Source organism: Echiichthys vipera (assembly GCF_963691815.1).
Source record: "Echiichthys vipera genome assembly, chromosome: 9".
NCBI classification, from domain to species: Eukaryota; Metazoa; Chordata; class Actinopteri; order Perciformes; family Trachinidae; genus Echiichthys; species Echiichthys vipera.
In genome coordinates, this window is record NC_139834.1 from 23,329,979 (window position 1) to 23,342,019 (window position 12,041).

The following is a 12,041-nucleotide window of genomic DNA, read 5'->3' on the forward strand; positions in this document are numbered from 1 at the left end:
CATTACCAAAATTTATAAATAACATTTTTGGCATAAAACTCTTCATATATATATATATTATTTTCATGCCGTTTCATGCATTTCCTAACGTTATGGCACGATGCCCTAAATGCTGCTAATGTGCTGTTTTTTTGTCAATAACTTATGAACACCTGTTATATCTGATACGTTGGTATGTTGTTTGATACTGAACACTTGTGATTTGTCGAGCAGGAGGGCTGTAAATAATCATATGCCCACAGCGAATAAGACTCATATGCAGAATATATATTCTGTACTCTTTTTTTTAAAACTTACAATAAATACTTGTCTGGCATCGATAAATACAAGGTGGGGGACATACATGAAATGGGAGGCAACATATTATTTGTCAGGAAGTGACAAAGACACATATATGTGTTTCAAAGAGAAGAGATTGTAAGTGACAGTGTGTGTGTACGTGTGTGTGTGTGTGTAAAGTTATTATGTTTAGTCATTGTGTGTCTAAACTTACTAAAGTTTGGATGGGGTGTCTTGACAAGTGGTGGGATTTTGACATGAAAGTCAGAGTAAAGTGTGAGTTGTTTGGAAAAATAGCATATAAATGTTCTGTACGGTTACATGATTCTGGTTTCAACAGTAATAAAAAAAAGCATTGAATCTTTGCCAACTGGGACACAGATTTGGCTGTTGAAATTCTGACACCGGCTAAATTTACTAAAGGGAAAGGGGAATCTTCTCCATCTAGATTAAGCAGCAAATCCAAACTTAAATTTGCTTATTTATTTCTTTAGGGCCGTCAACACCGATATAATTCTAACTGTAATGATGATTACAGCTATAATGGTGTGAGCATCCACACTGATGAACGATGAAGCCCTGTACAGCGGTGCAGAGCACGTGCTTCACGCTCCGGCCCATGTTTCTAGTCTTCTGCATTATTGTGTTTATCAAATTAGCCATCAAATTATTTTCCATAAAAGAGCTGGTCAGAAATGTAAGATACATCATTTATAAAGCACTTGATTTAGCTTTTGTCATAATATAAATAAGAATAGAATCAAATCAGCTGAAAAGTAACCACGACTGTGCAGCGCTGTGCGTCTTTCAGCAGCACGAAGGAGAGGAGAGAGAAATGGTGTTGATTTCAGCAAGAAGCCTACTCTTCTATAGAGTTTGACCATGAAATTTGTGTGGATTTTGATTGGCTGTCGCTCTGAAAGGATCCCAATGATATTGTAACCATTTCTAAAACTACATATGAATAGTTATGGTTCTCGGTGTGGACAGCCCTCTATAGTGAGTTCAGAGAATAATATTGATACCACTTTCACGTATGTACAGTAAGTATGAGCAGAAACTCAAAAGCACCATGACAACATGACCATTTTCTTTTTTATCCATTTTCATTGGTCTATTTTATTTGTACAAAAAAAAGTGTAAAACAACAATTCATTGTTTTCTGGAGGGCTTTGTGTCAGACTATCTCTTGACTGGGATTATTAACATTCTGCGGTCTCCAGGAAAGAAATCCCAGTCACGACATAAAGTTTTTACACTTAGTTTTTTTTTTTGTACAAATCACAAGATATAAACCTGTTGATTGTTACCCTTGGACATGGCCAGACTAGGTGTTTCCCCCTGCTACCCAACAGTGTTGTTGCCAAACTATAACTGGCTGTAGCTTCATATTTACTGTATGAGTGGTATCGATCTTCTCCTCTAACACTCAGTATGAAACAAATAATCATAAATCAATCTGTCCAGATAAAGCTGAACTCAAGAGTTCGCAGAGCTCACTGATGTCACATTACATCATTTACGGGTAATGACTTCCTTAAAATCTGTTGATGGTTACCGTCCAGCTACAGAAATCCCTGACAGTGGGCAGGTAAAACAATATCTCATCATTGGCCACACACTGTGCCAATAAGAGGCAAAGGTGACTGTGCGTTTTAGTTGAATACTTTTTCATCTCTAAACGAAGTGTGTATGTGACGATGCCGAAATTACAAAACATAGGTGAGTGTGTGCTTGTGCGAGATGGGTGGGGAGGTAGGACCGACAGTGATCACGGGGTGAGTGAATTATGTCCAGGCTATAGTTGTCTGATGGGGGGGAGGTTAAGAGTGTCCAGAGCGCTGTGGTAGAGCTCTCTCAACGCCCTCAACAGATGCAGACGACAAAACATCTGGTTGAAGAGATGAGGCAACGGCTCCTGCAGAGAAAGACAGCAAGATGCGGAAGTGTGTGGGGTAGTTAAAGAAAGAGAAAGAAGGAAGGAAAAAGGTAATAGAAGAAAGAGAAAGACAAAAAAAAGATTAAATATCGCTAACCTCATACTGAACTTGTTGGTTTTTGTGCAAAATGAATTGCATTCCAATCTCCATGTGGTACACAACAGGAAGGGAGGGAACACTCGCTCACTCACTCACTCACTCACTCACTCACTCACTCACTCACTCACTCACTCACTCACTCACTCACTCACTCACTCACTCACTCACTCACTCACTCACTCACTCACTCACTCACTCACTCACTCACTCACTCACTCACTCACTCACAGATATAATACCTACAAAGACCTACTTTATTCATAAGCATGAATATACCGTATATAGTAAATACATCCTCACCCCCAGCACGTGGACTCTGTTGTAGTACGAGCTGAAGTCTTTACTGAGTGAAACGAGGAATTTACAGATCTGAGAAACACAAACACGTAGAAGAGTTAGATAAACGTCTTAACAGCAGAGTTTGGTGCGATATGCATCTTTCATCTCAACCCCCTGACCTGTTCAGTCTTAATATTGACTCTGGCCCCTCCCCCCTCACAGTCTAACGCTTGTCCTGATTGGTCCAGCAGCTCGGAGAATGGAATGAGGTAATTGAACAGGAGAAGCCACTCGCCCTGTCGATCAAAACACACAGAGGCAGCACTTATAACTTTAACTGAAATGTTGCGAGGACTTCTAAGAGATGGACAGTTTATAGTCTAACATCTTTAAAAAAAAATTAAAAAAAGAAATGACATGGTACCTCTTCTTTCAGAGCAGAGAAGTCCAGCTGGGAGCCCTCAGGGATTTCTGGGTATAGACCTGACCAGAAAAGCAGTGGGGGAAAAAACTGCATGAACAATACAATACATGCATGATGCAATCCTAAACAACTAGTTTTATAAAACAATTTTATCATTACAATGAAATAAAATAATCAGTCCATAATATTATATCATAATGTTTTCATATAATTCATCTGAATCTGTAAAGTAACTAGTAACTTTTATAAAAATAAATGAAGCGAAGTAAGAAGTGTATTATTTCCCTTTGAAATGTAGTGGGGTAGAAATACAAAGTAGCAGAATGGAAATACTCAAGTAAAGTACAAGTAACTCAAAAGTGAACTTCATATAATAAACTCACTATCTATGATCAAAGGAGATATCACAATGGGTATCGGGTCTATGGCCCACTGATGAAAGGCCTTGCATGTGCATAATAATAATACAGCTGAAAAAAGGCCTATTGGAAACCAGAAAAATAACAAAAATGTATTTGCTCTGAAGACAAACATAAGAACATGGCTCAGTCAGATGGAAAATAGTAAAAAATTCCAATTTCGAAAACCAGTGCTCTAGACTGAAAGGCTGGTTTAATAGAATGGATGATTTTACGCTGTGATGGTCGTGGGATAAATAAATAAAATTTTTAAATAAGGGCATTTTATCCTTAAAAGGATATTAAGAACATTAATATAGCAGAAAACAAATATTTGCTATGTGAAGGAGGAGGAGTAATGGCGTCCTGAGCAGAGAAGTCACTCTCCCTCTGTGTGTTGTAATCTGAGTTTATAATCTGATAGCCGGTCCGGTTGCGCGTGCATGCGAGTGCCTTGTGTGTTGGTATGAGACGCTTATTCGAATACAGCGTCTTTAAAGGTCTGAGTGATTGTATTTTGACTACACAGTTAATCATGGACCTATTTTAGGAACTGAGGTCCAACTTCAAAAATTCAGAAGAAAAAAAAACGACAAATGCACTAACACAACCAAACTGACAGAAAAACTGAAAAGCCAAAAACGTCCAAGGACAAATAAAGGTTTATAGGACACTTTTACATTTTACACACCCAAGCATATCATCAGCATACCTGCTGAACTTCTATGACTCGCACATTTGCTGTCCTAGCTTCTTGGCAACTTAAATATGGATTTTCCTTTATTGAGTTTGTCTTGGTCTTCAGTTCTGAGGTTAAGGGAATACTGCCAGACCACAGCAGCCTGAGTTATTGATTGTTTGTAACACATGAAGCTCTTGCAGATCACAGCCCTCACCTTTTTCTACCCCTCTCTCGTAGCTGTCGAACAGAGTGTGCAGTCTGGCACAGTTATACATCACAAACACTCCTCCTCTCGGGCCTTTGGTGGACACGCCCCCTTCCCTCTGGACGTCTAGTGTCACCTAAAACAGACAGGACAACTTATTACATCAAAGAGCAAACTGTCATCGATTTCTGCAACAAGTATCAAGTCAAACATAGTCTTTCTAAAATCCATATGGCCCTTTGGGACAAATACAGAGAGAACACATTTCACTGAATCTGTACACACACACACACACACACACACACACACACACACACACACACACACACACACACACACACACACACACACACACACACACACACACACACACACACACACACACACACACACACACACACACACACACACACACACACACACACACACACACACACACACACACACACACACACACACACACACACACACACACAAAGGGTAATGATGACTCACAGGGCTGGTGTGGACCGTTGACAGTAGCTCAAATCTGACTGTGGCAGAGGTCATAACCTTGATGATGTCATCCCACGTCTGACCTACAAGAGGATGAGGAGGACAAGGTGGAATTTCACTCAAGCTAACTCACTTTATCTACAGCCAGGACAGTTAGATAAGTCGGGGGCATATGATTAACAAGGTACAGAAATACACACACACACCTTCCACTTGATCCCCGTACTTCATCTCTGAGGCCTCCTTCATCTGACCTCTTCTCAGCCTGGAGGGGAGGAGGGAGACAGAAAAACAATAGGAGACTCATTTACACAGACAGCTGGGCTAAAAATATGCAGCGATAACACAGAGATGAAGAATAGCACCATCAACGCCCACTAGTGTTCTTTTAATTGAGTTTAATTAAACTGCAGTTTCCCAGTGCTGATGAGATCCTACAGAGAGGGTCTTTTGTTGATAATAAACTGGTGGAGAGCTGGGAAACGCAAGAGACTTGGCAGACAAGTGGAGGCCGGGAGAAGACGGAGAACTTAAAGACAAAGACAGAAATTTTGAGAGAAGACAGGAAAAGAGACACAACAGTGGACAAAGAAAGTGTTGCGTCTTACTGCAGATACTGTGCAGCAGTGAGGTGAGAACCAGGAGTCTTGACAGGCCCACACACCAGATGTCTCTGCAGACAGAGAGCAGAGCAGGTAAAAATAGGAACACACAGTACAATACGTATATGCAGGTATGTATGTATGCGTGCGTGTGGTTACCTGTGTGTGTGTCGCTCCAGCAGCTCTCCACAGCACTGCTATCTGCTGTTGGCGGAACTCATCCTGACAGGAAGTCACATGTAATGCTGTTGCCATGGCTACCTACATAAGAGGCAGCAAGGACATACAAATCAATGCTTTGTAGTTTATGTCATTTTTCATTAGAGAGAAAAGGGAAACTGTGAATGTGTGTTTGCATACTACATAGTTGTCTCTGTATTGTGTGTGTGTGTGTGTGTGTGTGTGTGTGTGTGTGTGTGTGTGTGTGTGTGTGTGTGTGTGTGTGTGTGTGTGTGTGTGTGTGTGTGTGTGTGTGTGTGTGTGTGTGTGTGTGTGTGTGTGTGTGTGTGTGTGTGTGTGTGTGTGTGTGTCTTACCGTGCAGTCGGCGGTTGCTAAGTCCAGTTGTGCCAGGTGGGAAACACTGTCTCTGTGTACTGAAACATGGACACCAAAAACATCTTAGTAAATAAACAGTATGTGTTATCCTACTAATCCTTTCTCTTAGAGGTGTGGTAACCATATACAGTCTACGTATGGTGGTAACACATGCAACACAGCCAATGTATTAAAGGAATAGTTTAAGGAAAGAATAACACTTATTGGCTTTCCTGCAGAGAGTTAAGTAATACAACTTCCATATCTGTCTGTTAAAGATTCCCTTTGGCGTTTTGGCTTGAAGCGTTATGGAGCGGTTAGTTTTAAATCATTAACATCGAGCAAAATACTCAAAACAGCTTCTGTGGTAGTTTCCGCTACAGTACATAATGAAACACACAGACTCACAAGGGGAAAACAACACCAGTGTTGCTGTTGTGGCTGGTGACACAACAAAAGAAAACTCCTAGCTAGTAAACATGGATGGAACAGTGCAGGATTCAAAGCTGGCTTAGCAAATATCTTACGGAGGAAGGAAAATGCACTTGACGTGTTTTTTAAGTCCTCAAGTATACACTTTTGGTAAGTAACGCTGAATGTGAACATCACTTTGGTTTGTTTACCACTCCCCTGGACATCTTTAAGTATGTAAGTAGTTTTATACAGTTAGCTTAGCATAAAGACTGGAAGCAGGAGTAAACAGGTAGCCCGGCTCTGCCCAAAGGTAATCTGCCTTGGAGCACCTCTGAAGCTCATTAGTTCATTGGTTGCGTCTCGATTGTTTAATCTGTACCCAAAGAGAAATTTAAAACTATGATTTGTGGTTTTCCAGGGAGTTTCGTGCTGGAACTTTTTCTTGGCCTGTGACTTCATTGAGTCTCTGCTGGTTGCCTGACAACATCACGGTTACCTCACAGGACTGACCAATAAATTGTTCTTGCATGTAACTAACTCTGTAATATGACTTCATATTAAATCACAACTTTTTTCAGTATTTCTTTGACTAAACAGTAAATTGCTTCTTTGCTGTTTTGGGGTAGCAAGCAGACATCAAAGACATATCTGTAAACATCGCCTCATGGAACCAAAATCTCCTCGTGGCCTCACCTATGCAGGTACCAAGGCTGGGGTCGTATCCCAGCAGCCCCTCCTCCTGGAACACTCGTTTCAGATTAACCCGAAGAGCTCCCTCGTTCTCCCCCTCCTCCACCTTCCGCCCTCCTCCGCTGGTCCTCCTGCCTCTCTCCATTTCCCTCTCTCTGTACGGGGAGTTCTCTAGTGCCTCCTGAATCTTCTCCTCCCGCTCTTCGTTGGTCCAGTTGGCGGGGGCTGTTGGCCAATCGATGCCCAGAGCTTGGAGAAAGGTGATGATGCCGCTGTCTTCGGGAAGCGTAGGGCAATAGGACACTGCAAATCTAGGAGAAGTAAGGAGATTGGTAGTGATCACAGCGTTTAGTGTTTAATATGTCAGAAAATATTGAAAAATGCCCATTTAAGTTTCCCAGAGCCCAAGCTGACATCAGCATATTGCATATTTTGACAAGCAACAAGGTACAAAACCCAAAGATATATGACAAAACTGTAAAAGCAGCTTATCTCCACATTTTACTCGATAAATTACTTGAGCAATTACATTTGAGGATATTAGGATGGGAGTAGCTTAAAGGAAGTGGATGTGTGTGGAGAAATGTGAAAATAACCCACAGACTCACCCCTGTCTTCTCAACAGTGCCCCCATGTGGTCAGCCAACAGAACAGTCCTCAGCTGGCCCAGAGTCAGTGTATCAGGAGTGGGTGTGTTGGGTTTAGGGTGCAGCGCGGGGCAGTTGAGCACCACACAGCCCTGCCTCTGACTTGAAGGCTTCAGGTACTCTGTGGCTCCGTCTGCCATGACAGCCCTGAAGGCTGCAGCCCGGTCCACCCTCACCCTCAACCCCTCACCCATTACCTCCCCACCAGCAACCGGGAGAACCCCACTGCCACGGAGAGACAGGACCCTGGACATCACTGCTGGAGGGACCTGGGCGGATAAAGGGAGTGATTAGAGACTAGTATGTGAGTGTCTGAGAAAGGGAGATATGAGGGGAAATGAATGCAATTACAGGTAATAACATGTGCATGTACGCTAAGTAGGCCCACTCGAGGTGGTCTGACATACTGTGCGTAATTCAGGCATGCACTATTATGTCATTTAACATAAGTCAAGTAGGCCTACTTGTGTCATGTCTGGAGACTCTTTTTTGAAGTCTTGAACCTGTCTTAGTCTTGGGCCTTGTTGACTTTTAATGGTCTATTGAGAACTGGTCAACTTGTCTGTGGCTGCTGATTTGAGATGAGTTCACAGAATATAAAGTCTATGCATTGATTAGTTTGATGTTCTAATAGATAGATCATTGTGTTTATAGATCCATCCTAACTCCTTATACACTATATTAGCATTGGAAAGCCACTATTGCCTATTATGATCTTTAACAAGACTTTATTGGCTCTGGAATTGATCTGGACATGGTCTCAGCTGCCGTAGGACTTGGACTTGACTCGGACTCGGCTGGACCTGGTCTTGGACTTGACTAAGTTGGTCATGACAAACAGCCCAGTCATTTAATACTAATATTATAGTGAATAGCTCGTACGTTAAGATATCCCTGTCTGAAATACTTTTGCAAATGCATTTGTGCCTATAATCTTGCAAAAATACACAAAGCACTCGGAAAATATCAGATGTTATCCCTTTAAACATCCATGTAGATCTTTTCAAAGATGTAAACATAAACATTCTAAATCCGTCCTAGTTGGTTTCCTGTTGCAGTGTATGACATCAGCTGACAGGAAGTTAACAAGGACCAAGTCTGGCAGCGGCTCAGTCCATAGGGACTTGGCAGTTCAAGTCCCCATACGGACCAAGAGAGGAGGGTGAATTGATGGCTGGAGAGATGCCATTTCACCCCCTGGGCACTGCCAAGGTGTCCTTGAGCAAGGCACTGAACCCAAAAATGACTCTCTCCATCAATGCATGTGTATAGGGCCTGTTTGTGTATGTGTGCATATTTGAGGCATGTGTGTGCGTTGAAAACAACAAAAAAAAGAGTGAAAAGTGAATTTCCCCTTGTGGGACTACTAAAGGCATGCTTTCTTTCTTTTCTTTACGGATGTCATTTACATGAACTGCAACAAGAAAACAACTAGGACTGTTTTGGGATGTTTATGTTTACATCTTTGAAAAGGTCCATAGCTACTACATGCACGCCCACTGGTACAGTATGCCAGGGGTGTGTGGTTATTTATCAAAAATAACTCAGGCCTTCGTGTGTTTCAGTTGCAGCTACAGTAGCTCCTCTTCTCTGGCTTGCAGCTGTGTGTGCGTATTTGGTCTGACCCACATTGCAACTGCAACTCATGGGTTAATAATTACTGCTTCGGGCTTTTACAGTCTGGTCGATCATGATGGGGCAAAGTCAGCGGCCACTGATCAATTCAGGGGGATTTAACTGTCTCAGAATCACTCAAACGATATTCATGTTTTTATGATTTTACGGACTTAATTCAGCTATCTGGCAACAGACGGTTTGTTTATCAGATTCAGCGGAGCGCCGTTGGGCAGATAGTTCCGGGTCCCCATCTCCTATTGGCCGAATCACGTCCGAGACCGTTGAAAACACCTTCCGTGCATTTAAATATTACTGCGCTAAAGAAAATCACCCGCAGCAACTATGACACCTTTAGCAACTGTCCAGGAACTATACTGCTGAGTGGAAGAATACAATAAGCGCTAATTGAGGCTACCGTTTCATGAGAGTTGTGAAAACGGTTAGCGTTAACGGACAATTACAAGGCGTAAAACATCGCGAAATGAGCAAAACACCCGTTAATATAACCGTAAATACAGGCGAACCTAACGGGTATCCTTCCAACCAACCTGTCCGTCCGCGTACAGCGTGTTCAGCATCGTGGTCGGCGACAAGAAGTCCCTGTTCCGCAGGTTTTTAGCGCTGCTCTCCTTGAACCAAAGCTTCTCCGGTTCGGGGAAGATCCTGTCGCCGTTTTCCTGGCTGGAATCGGGGACACTTTCACGCTTCCCCCGCAGTGCGGAGCTCAGAGCCCGGACGGTCGGGGTGATCCGGAGGGGCGAAGCCTCCTCGATGTTCTCCATCACCACCACCACCACCACAACACAAACAGGTGAGCTTGCTACCAGCACTTTCACGCCCGGCTCATATCTTCTGTTGAAACGCTGTTTTAATGATGCTGGTGTGTGATTCCGGATTACACGCCAGTTTCCAGGTTAATCACTGATCGATGTCAGATATTGGCTGTGAAGGAGGGCTGCATTGGCTGTTTTTTTTTCTGTGCGGAACTAGTGAACTGCAATTCGTGTTTCTTCCGAGGTGAGTTTCCATGTTGGACCATACCCTTAATAAATAGCTTAGCGCCATCCAGTTTGTGGCTGAGTAACTGCAGTCTTAACTTCACTGTGTGGCCAAAAGTATGTGGACATGTGCTGTAGGCTTGTCTGTAATGTGTTGAATAATGATTCCAATGCAAGGCTAATGGAAAATGCTTTTTATTTTATTTTTACCTCTTCCTCTTTGGTTAAATTCCCCATGATGAGATGCATTCCTAACATCTACAACACTGGTTCTCAAACTGTGGTACTTGTACTTGTACACCGGTGGTGCTCAGACTCTCTCTGGTGGTACTTGAAAGAATCTCCAAAATTAAAAAAAAAAGGAAACATTTACAAAATAAATGTATTACTATCAAAATATTACAACGTTTCTAAAGAAAATACTTAAACTTTTAAGATCCATGAAATGCAATTTAAAATAAGTTTAGCATTTCTTGTAATATTTTTGTTTCAATATCAGCCTGTTACATGGTCACGTTCATGAGTCATGAGCTAAACTGTGATGGCAAGAGAGTTAAGAGAGGTAAAATGTAAGTTTAATAAGCACTGCAGTCGTGGCTCCGAATGGGAACTATTAGGAAAAGAAGTGTGGATCAGGAGGAGAATATTTAGAGCAGTCCTCCTGAAACTGAAGTCATGGCTGACATGCACAGACTTTTTGAAGGGCAGAGGCGAACAAATAACGCATCCTCGCCACTGAAGAGAGCACTTTAGCACACGTTTTGGCTCCTAGAGGGCACTTTAATAAGATGCATTTTCCCAAAAGGGCACTTTAGCACACGTTTTGGCTCCTAGAGGGCACTTTAAGATGCATTTTCCCAAAAGGGCACTTTAGCACACGTTTTGGGTCCTAGAGGGCACTTTAAGATGCATTTTTTCAAAAGGGCACTTTAGCACGCATTTGGCTCCTAGAGAGCACTTTAGCACGCATTTGGCTCCTAGAGGGCACTTTAACACACATTTGGCTCCTAGAGAGCACTTTAGCACGCATTTGGCTCCTAGAGGGCACTTTAACATGCATTTTGGCTCCCAAGAGAGCACTTTAGCACACGTTTTGGCTCCTAGAGGGAACTTTAGCACACATTATGGTTCCTAGAGGGCACTTTAACACGCGTTTATGGCTCCTAGAGGGCACTTTAACACACATTTTGGTTCCTAGAGGGCACTTTAGCACACATTTTTCAACAATTAGGCCACGATTAAACCTTCCTGTCCGTAGCTGAATACTGTCGGTCTACGCTACTGTATTTTAACATGTGTCTTAGTGGTGGTACTTGAGAGATATTAAAAGGCTTCACATGTGTTTGGAATTAAATGTTAATAAGTGATCATTTAAATATGTTTTTGTTCCAAGTCAAACTTCTCAAATGTGAATGTTTAACTATGGTAGAAGCCTAAAGTGAATGCATGTAAGTTTTGGACTGTAGCAGTGTGTCAACATGTGCTTTAGGAAATTGCAATGAGCATATTTTACTACTTTCTGACCAAACCATTGTTTGTACAATTATTCAACAATGAAAATAATCAATATTTATTATGATAGATAATATATTTACATCCACCTCCACTTAAATATTTGTTCTGTGGATGTTTGAGGTTCACTGCACAGAGCGATTTATGTTTGACACTTAACAGTGTAAACGGGAAAATAAATGATCATGCTTAACGGTTGAATATGTAGAATGAGCAGAACACCGC

General features: G+C 42.1%; 1 protein-coding gene across 1 annotated transcript; it reads right to left on the reverse strand.

Annotated features, from left to right (window-relative positions):
• Nucleotides 1–1,934: 1,934 nt before the first annotated feature.
• dalrd3 (DALR anticodon binding domain containing 3) lies at nucleotides 1,935–10,168 on the reverse strand. The gene is made up of 13 exons (XM_083919891.1): nucleotides 9,855–10,168; nucleotides 7,651–7,958; nucleotides 7,046–7,353; nucleotides 5,939–5,997; nucleotides 5,563–5,664; nucleotides 5,410–5,474; nucleotides 5,008–5,066; nucleotides 4,802–4,884; nucleotides 4,316–4,442; nucleotides 3,022–3,080; nucleotides 2,777–2,893; nucleotides 2,619–2,687; nucleotides 1,935–2,197 (listed from the first exon to the last, which is right to left on the reverse strand). The coding sequence occupies exons 1-13, from the start codon at nucleotides 10,086–10,088 to the stop codon at nucleotides 2,078–2,080; spliced, it is 1,710 nt and encodes a 569-aa protein (XP_083776017.1). The 5' UTR covers nucleotides 10,089–10,168; the 3' UTR covers nucleotides 1,935–2,077.
• Nucleotides 10,169–12,041: the final 1,873 nt, after the last annotated feature.

Bases quoted from the DNA above. Each gene is read 5' to 3' on its own strand.
- dalrd3 (XM_083919891.1), bottom strand. From the start codon at position 10,088: ATGGAGAACATCGAGGAGGCTTCGCCCCTCCGGATCACCCCGACCGTC. The intron at 7,354-7,650 runs GTGAGTCTGTGG...TACTTCTCCTAG, and splicing joins GCACTGTTGAGAAGACAGGG to ATTTGCAGTGTCCTATTGCC. The intron at 3,081-4,315 runs GTGAGGGCTGTG...TTTTCTGGTCAG, and splicing joins CGAGAGAGGGGTAGAAAAAG to GTCTATACCCAGAAATCCCT.